At 38.9% G+C, this 24859-nt stretch overlaps 1 protein-coding gene across 1 annotated transcript in view; it reads right to left on the reverse strand.

Annotated features, from left to right (window-relative positions):
- Positions 1-24859, reverse strand: part of C5 (complement C5) — an 82477-nt gene that overhangs the window by 22697 nt on the left and 34921 nt on the right. Inside the window, exons 18-28 of the mRNA XM_002915955.4 lie at positions 23609-23699; positions 21535-21608; positions 20394-20533; positions 16991-17218; positions 15479-15539; positions 9874-9963; positions 8442-8654; positions 7906-7981; positions 4607-4766; positions 2776-2871; positions 1254-1425 (exon numbers count right to left, since the gene is read on the reverse strand). Of these exons, the coding sequence (XP_002916001.1) occupies positions 1254-1425; positions 2776-2871; positions 4607-4766; positions 7906-7981; positions 8442-8654; positions 9874-9963; positions 15479-15539; positions 16991-17218; positions 20394-20533; positions 21535-21608; positions 23609-23699 (1401 nt within the window). The remainder of the gene's footprint in view (positions 1-1253; positions 1426-2775; positions 2872-4606; positions 4767-7905; positions 7982-8441; positions 8655-9873; positions 9964-15478; positions 15540-16990; positions 17219-20393; positions 20534-21534; positions 21609-23608; positions 23700-24859) is intronic.

Below are 24859 nucleotides of genomic sequence, written 5' to 3' on the forward strand. Positions count from 1 at the left end.
GCTTTATTTTAAAGGCACTGTACAAGTGGTTTTGAGGTTCAGTCATTTTTATTTATTTTAAGATTCAGTCATTTTTAAATGATGACAGAAATAAAATCTTGTAGATAGTGGTATGCCTCATGTTACATTTATTGAACTTTTAGAAAACCTCAGCCAGGAGAGGGCTTGGAAGTGCCCAACCATGCCCGTGCTGGTATAGGAACACTGGCCAGTGATCACTGCTATCCTCTTTCTATTTCTTAACTCCTGACCTATAGGAAGTGGTATCTTTATTTTTTCAAAATGAAGTACAGATATAGCCAATCCAGTACAGTATAAGCCAGAGTGGAAAGTGCAATAAAGTGGCCATGAGTACACCTTCCTCTGCTAAAAATCCCCCAATGTCTTCCCTTTTCACTTGAAGTGGAAGTTAAAGGTTTGGGCCTCAACTGGCTTCCACGGCACCCAGATGTGAATGAAATACAGGCATCCCTTGGTCTGGACAGAAGCAGACCCAAACCAGGGTGCCTAGCAAGGGGAATTCACAGGCTGGATTTCAGCCTCAGTTCACTGGCCTGGGTGGAGCTGTGCACATTGAACAACTGTATACAGGAGTCTTGCAGCACTCCTGTGATGACCTCCCAGGCTGTATATGACCCTCCCTCACTTCCTCACCCTTTCCTTCCCTGACCTCCCCATCATCTCATTCTTTTCCAGCCACACTGGCCTCCTTGCAATTCTTGGAGCTCCCGGCACCCTCCTGCCTCAGGCATATGCACACGCTGCTTCTCCACCAGGAACAACCTTCGGATAGTCACCAGCTCTCTCCCTCACCTCCTCCAAGTCTTGACTCAAGTACTAGCTTCTCAGTGAGGCTTAAAGTACAGCCTACTCCTCCCTGTTGCCCTCCCCTGCTTTCTTTTTCTTCATATCATTCATCACCAACCTATTCACTATATGCAATATTTTATTTTCCATGTTTGTCTCTCTCTCCATTACTGAAATGTAAGTTTCATGAGGACCTGTTTTTTTTTCTTTTGGTCTGTTGCTTTATGTCTAGAACCTAGAACAGTGTCTGGTATATAGGAGGTACTCAAAACATACGCTGAATGAATGAATAACAGCACTTATTATATTGTATTGTGATGATTTGTTCCTTTAGGGCAGGGATTGTGTCTTACTCAACTTTGCATGCCCTAACCTCTTTCCCAGAATTAGCAGACTCTATATGCTTAGTAAACACTTGCTGAACAGATGTATGAAACAAGGCATACCTTTAACCAAAGCTTTCCTCTTCAGGGTTGAGACAATTGAATGAAACTGTGGGTGACTTTTATCTCCCAGGGAAAGAGCATAAGCAGCAATGGCCAGTGTAAAGGTGCTCTGGGTTGAGAGGGTATTTTCAAGCAGAAAGGTGTCAGCTTTAGTGAGAGCCGTGCTGATTTTCTGGAAACAAGAGCAAAAGATATCTAGGTTTGTCAAGCCTCAACCTAACAACTGATGAGAACTCCCCCCAGGTGGCACCATCCTGGGGCAGGCAAGATGAAGGGTAGAAGGAGAAATGACCTAATGGAAGTGGATGGTGTCTCCCTGAAGCCAATCCCTCTGGGAGAAAGAGCAGAGTATAATCTCAGAAGGGAAAATGTGCATGTCCAAATTGGGTCAAGCTTTTTGCCCCTCAGTTCTCATCTCTGTCGAGATTTTTCCCTTTAGTTCCTGCTTCCCAGATCAGATGTAGTCTCTGGGAAGAAGAAGCAGAGCATAGACACAGCTTTCATCACATCCCCGCTGCGGCATAGCTGGGACAGTCTCACATTTTCAAAAGGAATTTTACTAAATAAAACCATAAATAGCAGGAAAAGAACCAAGCCGCCAGCGTCCTTTTTGATCCTAAGAATTCCTGGGGAAATTGTCTCTATTACTTTGTCCCGAGACAACTGAAGTATTTATTTTGGATAAGTGCATGAGGAGAAAGTCTGGGTCACTGCTGCACTAGCTCGCCCGGCTCCCTCTCTCTCAGCTCCACTGCCTCTTGCCTCACGTACCACTAGGTGTCGATTGGTCCTCTAGGGCCCTGGGAACTTGTCCCTTGTTGATTTTTTTGTCTTAAGTATAAATAACAATTCTCTTGAAACAAACCAAAAACATTATTTTGTTTTGTGGTTGAAGTCCTGCAAACCCCCTTTGGGTTTTTCCACGTTGTTCTGTAGGCTGGTTTGAAGGACATGTCTAATTGACTTCTGATTTGTAGGCAGGCATGTTTGACCTCAGTGCAGGGATTGTCTTTTCCCAGATCAGGGAAGCATCTCTGCTACCCCTTGGAGTTGGCCAAGTTGACTCACTCAGGTGAATCTTCTCCTTTTTCCCCTCAGCTTCCACGCAAGTGAAATGGCACAGCCCAAAGAAGCAAACATACTATTGTGTGTTCTTAGTAGTTCCATGATAGAAAATGCCTGTGCTGTAGGATAACAGTCATATACATATTTTAACATTACCAGAGACACTGGAGGGAAGCTAGGGACATCACGTCCTTTTCTCCTCAGTCATAAGTTATTGGTTCTAGTGTCAGCTCCATAGTTTAGTAGCCTGTGACGTTGGACAATCAAACCCACCTTACCCACAGGTCTCAGTTTTTGCAACTGTCAACAAGTAGGATGGACCAGAGGGTCTCTAATATCTATCATAATTCTGAAACCTTTTGGTTTGGGAGCTAAATTTATTTTCAAGGCGGCCCCTCCCACCAAGTGGTACAGAAACACATGATCAGTGTTAGAAGGAAACTCTTATCTTACTTACCACTACTGGGCATATATCAAAAGCCTTTCTAATTCCAATCACTGTAAAGGCTGTAAGATATAAGATATTCTCTTGGGCTTCAACAGGCAAGGTACCCTAAAAATAAGCAATGTTTTAAAAGGAGAGTGAAACAGTGTCCTTAAAGTGGAATGACCTGGTTCTAATCTCCCCCTCTCCCTTCATGCATTGCAGTTGGACTGCTTGCCATTTCTCAGTAAGATCTGGGTCTTCCTCACTTGCATGCCTTCACACGCCTTTCTCTCCCTCACTTCCCCACCCTGAAGTTCTACTTCATACCTCTTCACCACAAATTCTCCCCCTCCTTCAGGACCCTGCTAAAATACCACCTCCTCTCTGAGGCACAATTCAGACTCTGTTCTCCCGTATTATTTCCTCTTAGGGCAGTCACATTCCCATGCAATGCTTATAAGATCTTCCAAAGTGTCCTTTATTTACCTCTCCAGCTTTATTTCATGCCACTCAACCCCTCCCTCTCTTGGCCCCAGTTATTTGCGTGAACCACCCTCTCTCTCCACTTCAAAATGCCAGGCATGCTGTTTGCGTTGTCGCTTGGAATGCTCTTCCTGCCTTCCTCCTACCTAGCTCCCAGGATCCTGGCCAACTTGTTTTTTTCAATTCCCCCATACTAGATTAGATTCCCCTGCTTTCAACGAAACTATATTTCCCTTTCTTAACATGTATCACACACCTGAAATTACTTACTGATGTCTGACATCTCTACTAGATCATAAGCTCTATGGTCTCAGTGACCACACTTGTTTTGTTCACTCTTGCGTCTCTACCATGTAGCACTTAGTATACATTCAGTAAGTATTTCTTGTATACATAAATGAACACACACAGTTATATGTAGATAAGAGTTGCTAGTATGTATAGCCCACTTTCCCTACCAGTGTGTGAGCTTTGTGGCAGCCCATTCTTCTCACACTTCCTCCCTGATTGTGCTCAAAATAGACCCTTGCATATATTAGGGGCTCAGTGAGTGGTTGTTGAATAAATATGGACAGATGGGTGGATGGATACATGGGTATTTTAAGAAAAAAATTGTAGTATTTTATTCTTCAAATAGTACCTGGATGATGTCAGTTGCCCTGCGTTTCTTGTGGGAGTCCTAACCTGCTATTGGTGCAACAGAGGACCATTATGAGTTCCCTGTTACCCAGGTAGCCATTTAGGCCTGATATCATGCCAGAAAGGGATTGGATTAGGGCAGGCAACAAAACAAAACAAAATAAAACAAAACAAACAAAAAACACTGTTGACTTTTAAAGAAACATTTTAAGGAATAGGAGTAGAAGATACTGTAATAATATCCTGGAGAGATGCTATAATTGCTTTGTAATTCAAGTTTATAAGTAGATTCTAACCTCAAACAACACTTTGTTGCACAGTTTAATAAAACTGACCCAATCTCTCTTACTAACAGGATATAAATAGGGTCTCACCTTTCATGACAACACCTTGCAACCTTGACCTGTAAGAAGGCTCTGAATTTCAGGTACGGAGTCTATACCAAGGGTATGTGGACAGATGAGTACATTTTACCTGTTCTGAGATCTCTAGCACTTACACCCTGTGGACTACTTGTTCCTGTTATACAGGAGATGTCAAAGGCATCACTTGTCTGACCTATACCAAATTGTGTGAAGAGTAGTGCAAAACGAACTTTCATATTCTTTGCCTGTATACAACAGGATTTTCTTAAAGGGATACATATATTTTCTCTTCTTTAAACTTCTAAAATAGGATGAGAACAAAATTCAGACTTTTAAATAAAACTGTTGCTAATCTGTATATTTGGTTTCCTTACCTGTAATTTTATTGGTTGATACTGGGAATTTTCCTTGAAAGATCCATTTTCTAGTTGACAATTCTCCACCAGCCACAACATAGAATTACAAATTGAATTTTGGTTCTGATTTATGTATTTATTTACTTGTCCAAGCACTCTTAAAACAAAAGCTGTTAACCTTTAAGGCAAAATCAAATAATTAATGTTCAGATGTTCAATCCATTGGCTTTCAATTTATGTGTTTTAGTTAATATGACATCTATTCTTTAAAAGAAAATAATATTTTAAATCATTCAATTCTACAGTATGTTGTCACCATTTTACAAGGGAAGAGAAGATTTTAGGAAGATCTCCAAAAACATTCAGTCAACAAATGTGAACAGCACATCTTCTGTGATTGCATCATTGTTAACCAGCACACAAACTAAAATTGCTGCCTGATGATTAAAAACAAAATTACTCTGAAGTCAGAGACAATAGTGGTGAAGCAAATAGTTTTGAGTCAGGGCACTGACATATGAACACAAGACCTGGAAGAGTAAAATCTTAAAATTCTAGATTGTAAAATGTGTACAAGCTGTCTAATCTAAAGTCTTGTCTGAGGTCTGAATTTCCTTCCCCGACATTCATGGGAGTGTTTACCTGGCTTCCTCTTGAGCCATGCCATTGACGCAGAATTCACTACCTCATAAGGAAGCTTTAAACTATCATGATTACTGACGTTTTCTTGTTTTTGTTTTTTGCTTTTTGAAGTAATTTCAGTCTCTACTAATATCTCTCAAAGAATGTCCAAGAGTATCTAATTCATAACCTTACAATGCCTCTTATCCCCCCCCTCCTCTGCTCCCGTTCCCTCACTCTCTGAGTGCCTAGAGCCACTCAGTCTTCAGCCCCTCACTTCTGAGAGTAAGGCCACTTGACTCTCCCTCTCACTTAAAATATTTTATTTTCATTTTTATTTCCTTTTTTTTCTAAAAGATTTCTGAGAGTAAGGCCACTTGACTCTCCCTCTCACTTAAAATATTTTATTTTCATTTTTATTTCCTTTTTTTTTCTAAAAGATTTTATTTATTTGGCAGAGAGAGACAGCCAGCGAGAGAGGGAACACAGGCAGGGGGAGTGGGAGAGGAAGAAGCAAGCTCCCAGCGGAGGAGCCTGATGCGGGGCTCGATCCCAGAACGCCAGGATCACGCCCTGAGCCGAAGGCAGACGCTTAACGACTGGGCCACCCAGGCGCCCCATTTCATTTTTATTTCTAAAATGAATGATATATTGGGGCACCTAGGTGGCTCAGTTGGTTAAGTGTCTGCCTTCGGCTCAGGTCATGATCCCAGGGTCCTGGGATTGAGCCCCACATCAGGCTCCCTGCTCAGCAGAGAACCTGCTTTTCCCTTTCTCTCTGCCGCTCCCCTCTGCTTGTGCTCATTCGAGCTCTCTCTCAAATAAATAATTGAAATCTTTAAAAATAAAACAACAACATGAATGATACATTATTTTTTATGCTGTTTCCTTGTACCTGCCTTGTATTTCCCAAAAAACTATTTTGAAAGTATTCAGTTACTGGCCATTTTCTTCTGGGTATGTTTCTCTCAAGGAACTTATGGAGTTGGATCTAGGACAGTACCCAAATATTTCTGCATTTCTGGCTGAACATCATCCACTCAATCTTGGCCAGAACTCTCAAGAGGCCCCAGGTATTTACTGAGAGGCTACTGCCTCTTCTAGGGGAGGGGGGGCATTTTGTCCTCTAAGCATTTAGTCCCCAGCTGTTGCCATGCTGGTTTCTAAGCCCTACCCTTCGCATCCTGGTTGTATCCTCTGGGAGGCATGCTCCAGGGGTCTACATGTCTTTTAAAATGTGTTGCCCACACATGGTGAGACCCACTTCTAAGGTACAATCTGTGGGACTTGATAGCTGATAGATATCGAGCCAAAAGGAAAGGGATGATTCAAACTTGTATAAAGTATTGCCGCCCACAGGTTAAGGAAATCAAAGCAAAAGACTGAATTTGGCATGGATTATGTTCGAAGGGCCTTTGGTTCCCAGATCCGTAGAAATATGGATTTGGAGCTTAGGAAAGAAGTTAGGCCTTGAGATATCAACTAGGGAATGACCTGTGTAGAAATTATGGAAATCATGGGCAAAGATGAGATTGCACAAGGAGAGACTACAGAAAATAAGACGGTCAAGGACGAAATCCTGGGGACTCTCAATAGTTAACAGGGCATAATCTAAAAGTCAGTTATTCCAGATTGTGAAATCCGTTAAAGTGTTTCATATAGTAGAATTTATAAAGCACTTGGAACACTATGTTTTCATTAAATATTTTGTCAGTGCATGATAGTATTTTTTTTGAAAATCGATTGCCATGTGGACTTGTGGTTAATTCAGACAGTCTTGCCCTCAAGTCATCAGAAATAAGGAAGTTATCCTGCTTCACTAAGTACTTACTGAGCACCTGCTCTGTGTCGGGTAATTGCAGACACTAGGAATACTTGGGACTGCCCACGTGGAGCTTACATTCTAGTGGTAAGACAGATAATTAGTGAGATAAATAAGAATGCTAATGATAAATTTTAAGGAGACAGGGAAAGTCAGGGAGCAGGATATGAAATGTTGGGATGGGAATGGGATGCAAGTTTAGATAGAATGATTAGTAGAGAACTCACTGAGAAGGTGACTTTTTGTAAAGACCCGAGGGAGGTAAGGGAACTAGCCACTGATACCCGAAGAGCATTTTGGACAGAGGGAACAGTCAGTGCAAAGGCCCTGAAGAGGAAACATGCCTGGTATGTTCAAGGAACATCGAAGAGGCCAGTACGGCTTGAGTGGAAGGAAAGAGAATAGTAAGGGAAGCAGTTGGAAAGATGAGATGAAGCCAGACCATGCAGGGCCTTGTGGTTCACAGTAAGTTTTGTTTTTATTCTAAGTAAGATGGGAAGCTCCCAAATGGTTCTGAGGGACGGGACCTAACTTATGCATTAACAGGGTCACTCCAGCTGCTGTGTTCAGTATAGCAAAGAGGGGGAAGGACTGATGATGAAAGAGCAGAGGAGGCTAGTACAATAATCCAGGTAAGAAATGGGAGTGGCTTGGACCAGGATGGCATGTGGGGGTTGGTAAGAAGTTTAGGACACATTTTGAAGTTATAGTCAGAAGGATTCACTGGATCAGACGTGACTTGTAAGAGAAAGAGGGCAATGAAGGATAACTAAACTTTTATCCTGAGCAACCGGATGAATGGAATTTCCATTAAGATTCTTTAGTTAATTAATCAACTATTTTATGAAAATGCAAATCAAAACCTTCGACTTACCAGGTGCTAGCACTTCCACCCTTCCACATGCTGTAAGAATAGTCAGCATTTCTGTAGGACATGATGCTCACCAACCCTAAGAGGCACCAGATAAAGAACATAGTGCTTCATTGACATTCGTTTCTACACAAAGAGCGCTTTATTAGCTCCTGGGAACGGTAAACTTCCTTTGGTGTTGGGCAGCAAGCATGTGCTTTGTGGCCAACGTTAAACTTCTCAAAAGAAGTATATGAATCATGACTTGCTTGAATTGGGAACTATCAAGTAGAACATTCTGAGCTCCTTCAAGAAGGAAGGAAGTGCTCTGTGGGGGTTGGAATGCAGGTGTCTTGTCTCTCATCCAGGCATTTTGGTAAGTTAAGCCAAAACGCTACAGAAAATAGTATTTATTTATATAGTTGTGTCTGTCTCACAGTTTTCTTTTTGCAGAAATGCTTTTACAATTACACTTTTGTACAAATATTAGTTTAATTGCACCATTGGTTTAAAAATCGCAACATTTTAATGTATAATATGTAAGATAGATTTTTTTTTACCTTCTTTTAGTTTTCTCTTCAGGTTCTGTTTTTCAGTTAATGAATTAGTAGAAAAAATGTTCCAATTATTTCCTGCTTCTAGGTAGTGAAAAACATAGAATACTGGGACAACGCTCATCAGTTCTGCCTCTGCATTCCCCTTGGGGAGGTGGGTAAGAATATCAATGCCTTCCTGACTCAGAACTGCGGACATGACCTCACCTATAAGCAGTCCTGTAACAAACAAAAAAATCAAGGTAGACACAATCAATTTCTATCAACTTCTGAGTAATGGTATATTTTAAATAGAGAGAAGAGCAACTATCCCTGTTCTTTCCTTTTTTTGAGAGAGAGAGAGAGAGAAAGCAAGAGCAAGCATGGAGGCAGTGGGTGGAAGGGGGAGAGGGAGAGGCAGAGAGAGAATCTTAAGCAGGTTCCGAGCCCAGTGCAGAGCCTGACTCAGGGCTCGATCTCACGACCCCAAGATCATGACCGAAACAGAAATCAAGAGTCGGACACTTAACCGACTGAGCCACCCAGGCACCTCCTTGTTCTTTCCTTTTTATCTAGGCAGTGGAATTACTTCTTAGCTGGGGAGAGACGAAAAAGATCTAGTTAGGAATATGGATTTAAAAGAAACACCAAGAACAGGCTTAAAAATGCTACTGAAATATGGTGGTAAGATGGTACAATGTAGCAGGCAGATTACTGCATAGAGGACATGGCAAATTCGTTGTCATTCAACCTGACAGCTTTAGACATTGTAAACCCTATTAATCAACCACTTCCACAAAGCAAAGCAAAAAGCCTGGACTGTGAGTGTTCTGTGAGTGCTGTGGGGGCTCTGTCCAAAACTCACCGTGTGATTCTAGGCAAACCAGTTTTCACATACCCAACACCAGGATTGCACATGATTAAAAAAATTTTTCCCAGGACTAACATTCTGTGAGTTCAGGGCTTTATCTGAGATAAAATGTAGTCAGGACGTTCCATTGTTTTGATGACGTATTACTGAATTATAAAGGGTGGAGACCAGAGGAAACCCACCAAAGCTGCCACTTCTGCAAATGTACCAGAAGGGAGAGAACCCCTCCAGGACTGATATTTCAGCAGAGAAAATCTGGTGGGGCCACTTATAGGTCACAAAGCCTTCTCTGGAGCAAGAGTGGTCACTAAGGTCATGGAAAGTTTAAGAGAAGTCTTTGGGTCAATGATAGTCCCCACCCTTCATCATGGGAGAATGAATCTCCATTTAAATCAGGCCAGTGGAAGAAAACAGTCAGAAAAGCGGCTGGGGATTTGAACGTGGAAGAAGGAGCAGGGTTCTCCCAGAGGTGTATTTGTGTATGCTGCTGAGTAGAGAAGAGGAGAAACGGAGTAATCATGAGGATATTTGATTGTTGTTTGAAGCATAAAGTGAAATGAAAAATAAAAATGGCATTTGTCAATTTACCTTTTACACTCACGATCCTTTTGACTTTTGTTTTGGGGACCAAATCTAATGGTACTCTGTATGGGAACTCCTTTCGTCTACTAATGACACCTGAAATTTTAAAAAAATTATCAGATTTACACAGAATTCTTTTTTTTAATTTAAATTCAATTAATTAACATATAATGTATTATTAGTTTCAGAGGTAGAGGTCAGTGATTCATCAGTCTTATATAATACCCAGTGCTCATTACATCCCATGCCCTCCTTAATGTCCATTACCCACTTACCCCATCCCCCAACTCCTCTCCCCTCCAACAATCCTCAATTTGTTTCCTATGATTAAGAGTCTATCATGGTTTGTCTCCCTCTCTGATTTCATCTTGTTTTATTTTTCCCTCCCTTCCCCTATGCTCCTCTGTTTCTTAAATTCCACATATGAGTGAGATCATATGGTAACTGTCTTTCTCTGATTGATTTATTTCACTTAGCATAATACCCTCTAGTTCCATTTATTCTGCAAATGGCAAGATTTCATTTTTTGATGGCTGAGTAGTATTCCATCGTGTGTGTGTGTGTGTGTGTGTGTGTGTGTGTTTGTGTGTGTATATAACATCTTCTTTATCTGTTCATCTGTTGATGGACATCTGGGCTCTTTCCATGGTTTAGCTATTATAGACATTGTTGCTATAAACATTGTGGTGAAGGTGCCCCTTTGGATCACTACACTTGTAAATATGGGTAAATACCCAGTAGTGCAATTGCTGGGTTGTAGGGTAGTTCTATTTTTAACTTCTTGAGGAACCTCCATACTGTCTTCCAGAGTACCTGCACCAGCTTGCTTTCCCACCAACAGTGTTAGAGGGTTCCCCTTTCTCCACAGCCCTGCCACCATCTGTCATTTCCTGTCTTGTTAATTTTAGCCATTCTGACCGGCGTGAGGCAGTATCTCATAGATTTACACAGAATTCTTGAAGGAACACCAGTTTCAGGTTATTTATAATATACTAGCTTCCAAAGAATTGTTTTAAAATAAAACTCTCTTTTATAATAACAATATTAAAATTTAAAAAGGAAGTTAAAAATAATCAAGGATTTTTTTCAAACCCTAGGCTTACATAATCTCTTTAGAGCATTAAATTTAACTGTAAGCTTCCTGATCATTACAAGATAGGAAATAAATAGGTTATATAAATTTTATCCACCAGAAAAATGGAGTGTGCCATTTTGTCCAAAGAGAGAAAAATTATTCTCAGAACTGAAAGCTAAAAATAACTAACATAATTCCTTAGTCAAGGATATGTGAAGATTAGCTCCATTGGGAAGCATGCCCTGAAATTCTTTCCACTTTCTCTCAATTTAACTTAGACACTTTTTCTCTACGTGCAATAACAGAGTTTTAGCACACTTGTATCAGAGCATTTTTCTACTTTAATCATTGTTTTATTTCATAAAAATGGTATTTATCATTCAACTGATAGAACACCAAGCACTCTGCTAAGCTTTTAAATGCATAGTTATACTGGATCTTACGACAACCACGTTTGCTAGGTCTATTGTTATTGTTTTTATTTTACAGATGAGAAAACTGAGGTTTAGAAAGCAAACGCTCCAGCTCACAGTGCTGGCACAGATGAAGCTCGGATCTGAGCTCAGAAGTTTTACTGCAGACCCACAGCAGTCACCACAAAGAGACCCCACCTCCCATGGTCCTGCCAGGAAAGCTCTGAGGGCAGGAACCATCTCTTATTGAAAGCTGTAGTCCCAGCATTTAGCCCTGTCCCTGGCACAAGGCAGACACTAAAAGAAAATAGTGACATTTTGCCATTTAATGGGCAAGCCACATGGCTTTGCAGAAGAGAGAGGAATGTTCCTCAGGTAACTTCTTTTTTCACTAGCTTTTAATAAATGCTTAGGATATAATCTTAAAATAAAATTCAGTGAAGACATTTGAGAGGTTTGCAGTGTGGTTGAAAGAGCATGGAGTTCAGAAGGAGCTCACTCTATATGTGACACTGGGCAAGGCACTTCACCTTTCTATGCCTTGGTGTGCTCATCAGTTCAATAGAGGTAATAATATTTTCCTCAAAGGATTTTGATAAGGGTGAAAATAATATAGACAAAGAGCCTGGCAAACAGTTCATGCTCAATACATTGTACTTAGTAATAGTCGGTTGTCTGAAATTATCTAAATTTGATCCTTCACTAGTTTTTCCATTGATATCTGCCCTTGACTATTTCAATTCTTCTTAGCAACTCTACTACCAGACTGAAAAGGTATAGAAGAGAAAACTAAAACTAAGAGAAGCCAATATCACTCCTTGTCAGAAATGATGATAAAAGACTCATCAAGGGATATCTGGGTGGCTCAGTCATTAAGCATCTGCCTTGGTCTCAGGGATTGAGCCCTGCATCAGGCTCCTTGTTTAGCAGGGAGCCGGCTTCTCCTGCTGCTTCTGCCTGCCACTCCCCCTGCTTGTGCGCTTTCTCTCTCTGACAGATAAATAAGTAAAAGCTTAAAAAAATAAAAAAATAAAAGACTCATCAAGACATCATATATAAAGGTAGATGCCAGAGAGATTAAAACATTTAAAAGTCAAATCTGTGAAACCAATAGGATAAAATGTATAATATCTTTGTGAACTAAGAGCAGGGAAAGGCTTCTTAAAGATTACCCCCAAAATATGTAATAGTTATAAAGTAAAGTTATAATGAATTTGACTATGTCAGAATAAAGGATTGCTGTTCAAAACCCACTAGGGTTCATTAGTGCTCAAAAAAAGTACACCAGAGGGACAGCTGGATGGCTCAGTCAGTTAAGTGACTGACTCTTTGTTTCCTTTTTTTCTTTTTTAAAGATTTTATTTATTTATTTGACAGAGAGAGAGAGAGAGAGACAGCCAGCGAGACAGGGAACACAAGCAAGGGGAGTGTGAGAGAAGCAGGCTTCCCGCTGAGCAAGGAGCCCAATGTGGGGCTCGATCCCAGGACCCTGGGACCATGACCTGAGCCGAAGGCAGCCGCTTAACAGCTGAGCCACCCAGGCACCCCTGATCTTGGCTTCTGCTCTGGTCATGATATCAGGGTCATGAGATCGAGCCCCACCCCTGCAGCTGCCAGGCTCCACACTCAGAATGGAGTCTGCTGGAGATTCTCTCTCCCTTTCCCACTGCCCCTTCTTCCTCTCACTTGTGTGTGCTCTCTCTCTTTCTCATAAATAAATAAATAAATAAATAAATAAATAAATAAATAAATCTGTTTTTTTAAAAAAAAGTACACCAGAGACAAAAATCAATAAGAAATAGACAAGAAAACCCAAATGGAACAAAGTGCAAGAGCTAGGAATAGGCAATTCACAGATGGGAAGTCCAAATGGCCAACAAACATATGGAGAAATGTTTAAAATCATTTGTAATCAGAAGGATCCAAATTAAAGCAATGAGATAGCAGTCTATGCCTCTCATAAATGGCACATTTTAGAGAGGCCAGTAATAATACCAAATACTGGTGAGGATGTAGAGAGATGACAGATGACAAAGCTCACGCAGTGCTGGCGGACGTGTAAACAGAACAGCCATTCTGAAGACCAACATGACAGCAGTACAAATATTCAATATATGCATGCTCTTTGACCAGGTCCTGCCCTGGACACACAGTCCAGATACATGCTGACATAGATTTGTAAAGGGAGGTGTATAAGGACGTTTGCTGCGGCGTTGCTCATGGTGGTGGGGAATCAATTGCTAGAGGGTGGACAAGTAAAACTGTGGTGGAATATACTCTGAAACACTATGTGAGAAACAGTGAGGTTATCTTTAAAACAGAATGTTGAGTTTAAAAACTTAAATAGAGTAGGACGTAGAATAGGATCTGAGTGGGTGCATTTGGAGGAAGGGAAACAGAAGCGGGGGTCAGGAATGACGGGAGGAAAGAAAACAGGAAGGGCTGGCCCAAACCAGCGATGGATGTGGTGTGCCAGGAAGTGAGGGAGGGTGAGGAGCTGAACTCCCTGCTGCCCAGACAAGAAAAGATTTGGAGGCAAAGGACTGGTGGAGGAGAGAAAGCAGGAACTCAAGATGAGGGCTCCTTGGATTGAGTTTCCACAGTTAGCCCTCATTTTAAGCTGATGCCATACAATTTTAATTCCTATTACCTTATAATTTGTTCTGATACCTCCTTCTCCCTCACTGATATTTTTTTTTCAAATTTCCAGTGATGTTATTGTCCATTTTCTTTCCAAATACATCTTTTTAAAAAAATGGAATTCTATAAATATCATACTGGTATAGCAATTCCAACATATAAATATTGGAAGTATTTAATAAACTCTTCAAACTCACAGGACAGAATTAATTGTCATCTTTACCCTATTTAGCTCCTTAGAAGGTAACAAAGCTGCCTAAATCTAAGTTGTCTAAAACGATAAGGGAAAAAGTCATATGGCAAGATTGGAAAGAGGCATAGATTTTATTACTACTAATTTTTTTTTTACCAAGAGTTTTGATGGAGAGATTTATTCCCAGATAAAGGATCATTCCCATCTTGTGGCCCTGATGTCCACACTTGGGACGTAGAGGACAGGGCCATTCTGGAAATCAGTTTGCAGTAATGTCAGTCAGTATAGGAGGCACAAGGGTGAACAAGAAGAAGAGCCGAAGGACACAGTGGCTGTGAGGCCCCAAACCTCAGAATTTGTAATATCTCTACCCACAGATCCTTCATAATGGACAGGCTGGAAGAAGGTCTGTGTGAAGATAAAATTAAAGAAAAAAGTAAGCATATGGGATATATGCATCTAGGATGGATTTTTCTTTCTGTTACTCTGTTGAAGTCATCCTTAGCTTATGATACTCAGCTGCTTTAAAGGTAAAGGTCTTAATTCTTTGCTTGCCCAGAGGAAATGGCTCTCTGAGTATAATGGTCTTGATTTATAAGTAAACTGTTTTTCCTCATTGCTATATCACTGAAAGCAAAGAAACATGATTCAATGCAGTGATAAGATAAATTTTAACCATTTAATAAGAATTATGGCAGGCTGTCTTTTTTTGTTGTTGAAAAGAATTGTTAATTGAACACATTCTAAATTTCATATATATGTATGTATGGGCCTTGATTATATACGGGCCTTGATTAAATGCTTGGATATTCACAAAATTCTAACTGTGAGAAGGTTCAGAATATCCTTATTGAAGGGTAAAAGCAGGGAAGCAGGAACAATGAGGAATGGGTTAGTTAAGTGATTAATCAGCATTATTGTGCTTTTAGGTGCTGTGTGTTAAAGAAGTATGGAGATGACTTTTTCTGACGTGTTCTTTGGAATTGATGGTTCTATAAGAACATATTATAAATTATTATTGTGATGGATAAAAATGACTAATATCGAAGAGATGTACAATCATTACTATTACAATGCTTTGCACTTAAAATTAATGGAATTCTTTTTCTTTGTTCTAAACCCATCCAGATTACAATACAACACATGCTATCAAGAATGTCAACGAACTAAGACGTGGATATTTCTTATTCCAGACAATTAATATTTTGAAAAACAGTGTATCAGGTTACCTAGACACTTTAATTTCGAGAGCAAAAGATGACATATGAAATACAAAATCATTTTGCCTACCATAAATACCCCTTGGGTCCAGAGTAACACCAGCGTAACTTTCCTTTTTGACACCTTCTGGCTAAAAAGGCAGAAAACATTCAGTCAAGAATATAATTAAATGTAACTCCATCAGTGGAGCCTTAATTTGCTCAATGGATTTCAGCTGCCCCCTTCAAATGATGAAAGAGTATAATTAAATTTATATGACCTGAATTCTTGGATCAACTTGAACACTTTCCAGTTGAAAAATTCTTTTTTTTAAAGGCAAAATATATTTAAATATTTATATTCATACATGCAAGAATAAGATTTTTTGGCTACCTGCATAATAACCGGACCAAATACTTAAACAGACGTTATTATAAGCCAGGTAACTGATCTGACTGCTTTGTATGTATTAACTTATTTAACCTAAAAAAGTATTCTATGAGTAGAAACTATTATTATTCTCATCTGATAGGTGAGGGAAATGGCACATAGAGAAATCCAGAAACTTATCCAATGTCACACTGCTAGGATGTAGTGGAGCCAGGATTCAAACCCAGGCGGCCTGTCTGTCTCCAGACTCTGTGCATGGAACCACCATGCAAGAATGCATAGGACGTGCCTTGCACAAAATAAGTCAGTACATGTCTACTGAAGTGATTTCATGGCTGAAGACAGAAGTCAGAGAATGAAGACCTAAGAAGGCCCAGTTCTGTCATTAACTAGCCATGTGACTCTTGGCAAGAATCTTAATCTTACTAAGATAACATGAAAACACTCAACAGACTACATGGGTAAATAGTACTTAATAAATGATAGTTTTCTTTCTTTTTTAGTTTGTTTCCTCATTTGTAAATGGAGCATTTTTTAGACTATAAATTCTAAGCTGTAAATGCATGGGTTGTGTCTTATCTATTGTTTGAGCTCCAGGACCTGGCATAATGTCTGGCACATAGATTTCAAGACACACCTTTTGAATGTGTCAGGGGGAGAACTTGGAAGGCTATATACCAAGTTGTCGAAGTTGGATATCTTTGGGTTTGGGAGTTATCAGTGATTTTAACTTTCTTCTCTGTGTTTTCTCATTATTCCATATGCTCTACCATAAGCAAGTTATCATTGTTTTATTTCATATTTTAAAACATAATGTCAGACTTAAAGAAAAGTTACAAGAATAGTACAAAAACAATCTGAGATAACCTCTACCCAGTTTCCCTCAAATGTCAGCATTTTGTTACACCGACATTTACATTATTTTTCTCTGTGTTCTTTTTTTCTGATCCACTTAATGATAAGCTGCTGGCAACTTTTTTTTCAGAATGAAAAAACTGTTTGTTATTGTTCTTTTTCTTTCTTTCCTTTTTAAAATTTTAATTCCATTGTAATCAATACACCATGTTATATTAGTTTCAGGTGTACGATACAGTGATTCAACACTTCCATACACTGCTCAGCGCTTACCACGGTAAGTATACTCTTAATCCCCTTCACCTCTGAAAAAAGTGTTTTTAAAAGGAATCAGAAAAAAAAGTATATTTTTCTTACCACCACTCGTAATGTTTTTATTAAGATTTCTTTTCCAAGTGAAGTCTCCAGTGAAAAGCTGATGTTGTGGAGGCCGATTTCCAGGGGAAGCACGGTGAAGGTCACCAAATGACTGGAGGAACCTTCCATGCTCTGGGACAGACATTTGGAGCGACTGCTGCCCTGGTGGTCAATGGCTGGGCTTCCTGATGTACAGATCCCCTCCACAGCGGACATTCTAACACAGAACTGAAATATCACCAGTGAACCATTGTATTAAAACACTTTATAATAAGGAAAGTACTCTGACCTTGCACGTCTGGATACCAACGCTCCCTGAGAATTTTTTACAGCGTTAAATAATCCCTGAGATTCTAAAGAGAGGAGAAAGCTCATTTCAGATTTTCAAACAGACAAGTGGCTGTAGAGTTTAGCAATGTGAAGGGATGCCTGGCAAGTTCAGCCCTGGCTCTGAAATGTCTTACCTTCCTTAGATTATTACCTTCTAAACCGGGCGCGAAGCTGCTCAAGGTCTTTGTTCATGTTGTCATGATACCATTTGCTGCATCGTCTCTTTACATGCTTGTACCTTAGACAGTGGGTATTTATGTGTCTTTCTCCTCTTTGTATCTTTTAGCTCAGCCTTTGGCATTCAACAAATGATGATTTTAGGAAAGACTGAGAACTCCATCTCTTGGCATTCAAGGGGCTGCCCAATATGTCCCCACCTTACTATTCCAATCTTGTCATTTATTAATTCCCCACTTGTACCCCATTTTACAGCGAAACTTTGGCTCCAGAAAGATCGAGGTTCAAATCTTGGCTCTGCCTCTTACTGTATGACAATACCAGGTCACATGACCTCTTTAACTGTTCATTTCCTCATTTTTGTAATGAGGATAATGATAGTACCTACCTACTTCTGGCTGAAATAGTGAATATTTTTCATCTTCACTGCAAAATCTAGTGAACTCACAGAATTAAGAACTATCACAAAGCATAAAATCATAAGATACAGAATAAATCAAGCAGGTAAACAAGAATGAGTGCCAACATTCAACAACTAATTTGAAGAATTTCTCAAAAATGGAACATTCTTTCTCCCTCTTAATTACCTTTTTGGGAAACACAACAACCTGGGTGGGTGGATCAGTTGTTAAAGAAGCCTATTGGGTTGCCCAAGGCCAATGATTCATTCCCCCAGGATAGCAGGGGTAAGATGGGGAAGGAGAAGAGTGGTTTCACAGAATTCCACATAAATTCATTATAAAAATTCTTAGTAAGTTCAGAATAGAAAGGAATGTTTAAAACTGACTATCTCCAGTTTTCAGATATAGAATATCAGTTAAAGAAACCTATAGCAGCAGTTCTGCTGTCAGTGATGGCTGAGTAGATCCTGTCGGACAACCATTCTGTAAGCACAACTATAAACTCTCAACTACACACACACACACACACACACACACACACAATATCTAAAGGCACTAGAGAGTGGAAGTGAGGCAGCAGCTGGAAGGAAGGAACCATACTGGATGAGATTCCTGTTGATGACAGCTTTCACCTGAGAGTAGGCCCTAGTAGTGCCTTGATGAGTGGCTAACTCCCTGGCAGAACTTGCCATCTGACTGGCTTGAAGAATACGAAACAGCCACCAGAGCTGAAAAGTGAAGGTGTTCCAAGTTCCAAGTTCAGCATATAAACTTTGCTTAAACCTGGCCAACCCTTGAACAACACACAACACAGATTCTAAGCATCCGGACTAAGGCTAAAAGAACTGAACTGAGATTTCAGAGTTTGGGCTTGAACTCAGCCAATTGCCTGCTAAAACAAACACACGAACCAAAATGGAAGATCTTCAGAGGAACTTGATCGGCTCCAGAGTCAGTATAACATTTCATTAATAAGATCCAAGGTCCAATTCAAAATTACTAGATAAAAAGAAATAGGAAGATGTGACCTATACTCGAGGAAAGATAATTAAGAGGGACTAATCCTGAGATATCACAGATGTTCTTGTTTCTTATTTTGATATGATGAAAATGCACTGATAACCTAAAAATTAAACAAAATATGGCAGAGCAGTGAGATGTATGGCAATTAAAAGCCTGTTGAGTTACAATTGTGTCATTGCAACTGGCAGCACTCTGAGCAGTCGCACAAGGCAATAAAAGTACCACTTGAATGGTTCGCATCACAACTACTCAACTTCGCCACAGATGATGCCTACACAGATAAGTGTGGCAGGACACTTTATTTATGGACACTGAAATTTGAATTTCATATTATTTTAATACGCCATGAAAATTTCTTCTTTCTGTCAATCTTTAAAAAAAATGTAAAAACCATTCTTAGATTACAGGCCCTAAGAGGCAGCAGGTCAGTTTGGGTCCATGGGCAATACCTGGCCACTGATCTAGTGAGTAAAGCAAAAGGACAAAGAGATGTAAAAGATTCAGCATTGTAGGCAGGTTGGTTTCCCTTACATTAATTTATAACTTGAGGACAATATGCATCAAAATCCTTACATAATTTTAACTAAATCCATAAGCAATTACTTGACACTTAGAGTCTTACAGAATTCAAAAACATTTCAATTTCAATGTATCTACATATATTTGTTGCTTCAAAATATGAGGGTGATCAATAGAAAACATTCAAGCATAAAATATATAACATTAGGAGAGTGAAATGGGAATTCATGTTCACAGAGAAAGAGGAATTGTTATCTAATCTGTTGTTAATAACAGTTTATTTGGGCATATCTAAATGGAATGTTATGGTATTTAGATTCTGCTGTATACATTTAAAGTTTGTTATAACCATTTCATTGAAAAAATATTAATATTTAAATATTCCCAAAGTTATAGTTATGATGAAAAATTTTAGATGCGCATTAAAAATGTGTCAATGGGGGACATAGTTTCCCCCCCCAAAATTTAGAGAGTGNGCGCATTAAAAATGTGTCAATGGGGGACATAGTTCCCCCCCCCAAAATTTAGAGAGTATGTAAGCAAAATTTTTGAAAACCACTGAAATGCTCATCTCTAAGAATGAAATTAAAGGTTTTTAAAAAAGATAGAGTTCCCATATAAAGTTTTGTGACTATTACTTTCACATGAAATCAGTCACCCTATTGTATAATCCTCTTTAGCCATGTGCTGATGAAAAGAAGACAAGTTGTTTAACCATGATTGGAGTTTTGATGCTTAACTGACTGAAACACCCGGGTGCCCCTTGTATTCTTTTTTAAATTGGAGTTATAAAAAAATTTGTCTTAAGTCTTCCTCCTTTCTTCATTCCTTCACTGAGTTGAATTTTTGTTTTTTGTGTATGTGATAATTCCATTAATAGAATTCTTATAAAATCAGAGAATTCTTCCCTTTTTTTCCCCACTTATTTGAACATATAATAAATACTTACTTACCCGTATACCAAATGTTCTATAATTGTAAACAGTTCCTTTCAATTGGATCTGCTCCCCTCGTACAACAGAATATGGTATATTCATTTCCAGGAAGACATCTTTGAACACCTGCGCCTTGAGAGTATCAGCAACACATATACCTTCAGTCCAAAGTGAAAGCAAAGTAGAGTCATATTAGGGAATTCTATAATGCCTTATAAGTACTACTATGTCTCAAATTTGTTTTGCTTCAAGGAAAAAGGAATATTATATTCCTATATTATATCGAGTATATCGAGTATATATATCGAATATTATATTCTTCTCTGCACTGTCATGTCCCTGAATTTTCTAGTCATTGATCTGTATTTCAATAGTTATTGGTATTAATAGAAAACTTCATTTGTCTAACAAAGATTTAATTCTTTTTTTTTATTTTTTTTTATTTTTTTTTAAGAGATTTTATTTATTTATTTGGCAGAGATAGAGACAGCCAGCGAGAGAGGGAACACAAGCAGGGGGAGTGGGAGAGGAAGAAGCAGGCTCATAGCGGAGGAGCCTGACGTGGGGCTCGATCCCATAACGCCGGGATCACGCCCTGAGCCGAAGGCAGATGCTTAACCGCTGTGCCACCCAGGCGCCCCCAAAGATTTAATTCTACCTAAGGCATGAGAATGCTTATCACCTTAAGTACCAAATCTCCTTTTAGATATTCATTATTGATTCTATTTAATGGGTATAAAATTTCGATTGTGGAAACCAATATTTTAAATAAAAAACAGCAAACAAACAAACGAAATCAACTCTGATGTTATTAATAAAGTATCTGTACTAAATTGCCACAAAAGGGCATTCGCCCAGGAGAGAAGTCATACATTTGCTTTCTAACTCTACTCAAGCTCTCAGTCACTGAGAAAAATAAAGGAAAATGAGGACTTGACATCAGCATTGATAAAATAATGGCTAATAGAAGAGCAGAACAACAAATTAATATGGTCAAAGATATGGGCATATCCAAGTCTTTTTGTAATACATTAAAAAGGATATTTAACAAATGACACCACTTAAGTCCTGGGTCAACTATATAGATTATGACCAAAAAACCCTACATTTTGTTAATCAAAACACTCCTTAAATGAGTATGTAACTTAAGTTTGCTTACCGCTATCTGAAATGCCAACACCTTGAATTTCCCAGGTGGTTAGAGAATCGGGTAGCACAAGTTGCAATTGGCTTCTGAAAGTTAAAATGTTAATATTTAAATACAGTAATTAGCCCAACTTGCCAGCATTCACTAATAGAATTTTTGCTTCATACTATTTTAGAAGAGAGAAAAAATCACAACAAAACAAGAATACACCAGGTATAAGGGAAAAATCAAGCAAGAAAAATATATTCATTAACTCTCCTACGTGTTGCATATTTTTAAATATTTCGCTTGTATGATGAGAATTCAAATTCAAAAAGATGCCTTTGAAGCATCACAAATTCAAAACATACAAAAATATTTGTTGTATGGTATGTTCTAAAATAGGGCAGAAAAATCATGCATCTTAACACTGCTCATAACAAAGTCAACACAACTAAAAATTTCTGATTAAGATTAAGCTTATGTATTTATTTATTTCATTCAACAAACAGCTATTGTCCACCAACTTTGTATCAGGCATAGCACTGAGTATACAGCACTTACAAGATATAGTGCTGTTCTCAAGTAGTTTATAGTCTAGTAGAAGAAGCAGTTAAATAAATAAATTGCAATTCACTGTAATAGCTGTACCAATAAAGCATTTAAAGCTCGGAGGCAGTGTGCATTGATTCAACACATTTATTTGAGTGCCTCTACAAGCTGGACTCTATGCCAGGTCCTGAATATAAAACAGTAATCTGAATTTAGTCTTTGTCCTGGAAGTATCATTTTAATGTGGAAGACAGGCAGGTAAACAGGCCATTAAAATGCTGTATGTTAATGGAATATTACTCAGCTATCAGAAAAAACGAATCCTCAACATTTGCTGCAACATGGACGGCACTGGAGGAGATAATGTTAAGTGAAATAAGTCAACCTGAGAAAGACAATTATCATATGATTTCTCTCATCTATGGAACATAAGAACTTGATTGGTAGGGGAAGAAAGGGATAAAGAAAGGGGGGGTAATCAGAAGGGGGAATGAAACATGAGAGACTATGGACTATGAGAAACAAACTGAGGGCCTCAGGGGGGAGGGGGTGGGGGATTGGGATAGACCAGTGATGGGTAGTAGGGAGGGCACATATTGCATGGTGCACTGGGTGTTATACACAACTAATGAAGCATCGAACTTTACATCAGAATCCGGGGATGTACTGTATGGTGACTAACATAATAAAAAATCATTTAAAAAAATGCTGTATGTTATATGCAACAGGGTTAATTGGGAGGGGTAATTAATCCAGTCACTGGTAGGGTTGGGGAGAGTNTCAGAATCCGGGGATGTACTGTATGGTGACTAACATAATAAAAAATCATTTAAAAAAATGCTGTATGTTATACGCAACAGGGTTAATTGGGAGGGGTAATTAATCCAGTCACTGGTAGGGTTGGGGAGAGTGGTAGGAAGGCTTACCAGAGAAAGTACTAGCCAAGCAGCAATGCCAGTTGAAATGGACAATACTGTGGAGGAAGGACTAGAGGGGACAAGAGTAGAGACAAGGAGACTCATTTTAAGACTGATTCTGGGCTTGGGCCTCAGGGCTTATACTGCTCCTTGAAGTCAATGTTCTTAGTCCCCAAGGAAGGGTGATGCTCAGGGACTCAGCACTGTTCATCACTGTTTTCAGTGCCTGGGACAGAGTAGGCATTCCTTCAAAATGTGTTGAATAACAAGAAAAGAACCTTTCTTCTTATTGATCAATATTTATTTTATAGTATAGCTATTTTAGGATGAAAATGGCTACTTACTGTATTTGATCAGTATAGGCATATTGTGCTCAGTAAAGACTCACTGAAGTGGAATGAAATTAAACGGAATAGCACCCTTCCTCACCAAGACATAGTTAATCTTGCCCTGGAACTAGTTACTAGAGCAAGCACACATTAAAAAAAAAAAGTGAAGCAAATAAACCAAATTTGACCAAATGTAACATCATCTTAACTCTTAAATAAACTATTGGGAAATGGGTAGTTTCCAGATTTTTGGCCATAACATTTGCATTTTCCCACATTTTTCAGAGGAATGTTGAGGAAGTATAATACCTTCTGGAGACATGATGAACTTCCCATAACCAGCTTTCTGGAAAATAGCTCCTTATTTCTGGCTTGGTTACTGGTAACAGTGTCTTTATATCTGAGGGGGGAAAAGTATGTGTGATTTTGAAAAAACAACACAAATTTTACTTAGAGCCAAATTTTAAAGCATGGACATTAATCTATAACTTGAGTAGTTTCTGAAAGGTCAATGAAACGTTTTGTTTAGTGATTTCAAAATAGAACTTTAAAGGCCTTGGTACTGACAAAGCAAATAAAGCATGAAAATACCTTTAAGGATTTATTTCTTAAATTGCTAAATGCTTAGTGTTCCTGAGATTATAAAAGATACTGATAAATCTATAAAGTTATTTGCATTTTTATGATTACAGTAATTGTGTTTATATTACAAAATAAGAGAGGTTTGCCTAAGGGAAATTTATTTACATTTCCTTTAATAAAAATGGACAGAATTTCTGCTTCTGTACAAGATGCCCTGATAGGGGTTACTCTACTGCCTCAAAAAAAAAAAAAAACAACCACAAAATCCACACTAAAAACAAAAAAAAAACAACTTAAAAAACAGTCACATTATATAAAACAACAGTTTTCAGACATTACAGCATAAGTGACCCAGGGCTATGATTCCTGAGAGAAGGGAGACAGGGTTGGTGAACCCTAGAATTGTCCAGGTTTACTGTCTGGAGGCAGTTTGCAGGCTGCAGAGCAGGGAGGGAAACCCATGCAGACCCTTGCAGAGTTGCAACACCTATGGGAGTTTTGGGAGGCCAAGCGGTCTAGAGCGAGGGGCAGAGAAGAGTACCAGAGAGGAGGCAGGGAGCAGCGGAGACTCAGTTCTGTGCAGAGGAAGCCAAACCAGATGAAAAAATAGGACAATGAAAAACATAGGTACTAGAATGTTTGTGAAAATGCTCCTTGTAATAAGCAAAAAGCTGAAAACAACCTAAATACATCTAATAACATGGTTTTGATAAATGACCACAAAAATTTATGTTTACAGAAATATATCCACTTAGATGGGCGATGTTTAAGATGTACTGTTAAGAGAAACAATCAGACTCTGAAACAGGAGCTGTCATTCTGCTTTTGTTCATTTTGTTTTGACTATACATGAATGAAAGTCCTTAAAGTTCTGAAAACCTATTAACGAGAGGTCTATAAATTCTGAAAACATATTTTACGGTTGAAACGGAAATAAGATTTCATCTCTTATATAAGCACATTTAACCTTGTACGAGG

This window comes from Ailuropoda melanoleuca, chromosome 7, assembly GCF_002007445.2.
Source record: "Ailuropoda melanoleuca isolate Jingjing chromosome 7, ASM200744v2, whole genome shotgun sequence".
NCBI lineage: Eukaryota > Metazoa > Chordata > Mammalia > Carnivora > Ursidae > Ailuropoda > Ailuropoda melanoleuca.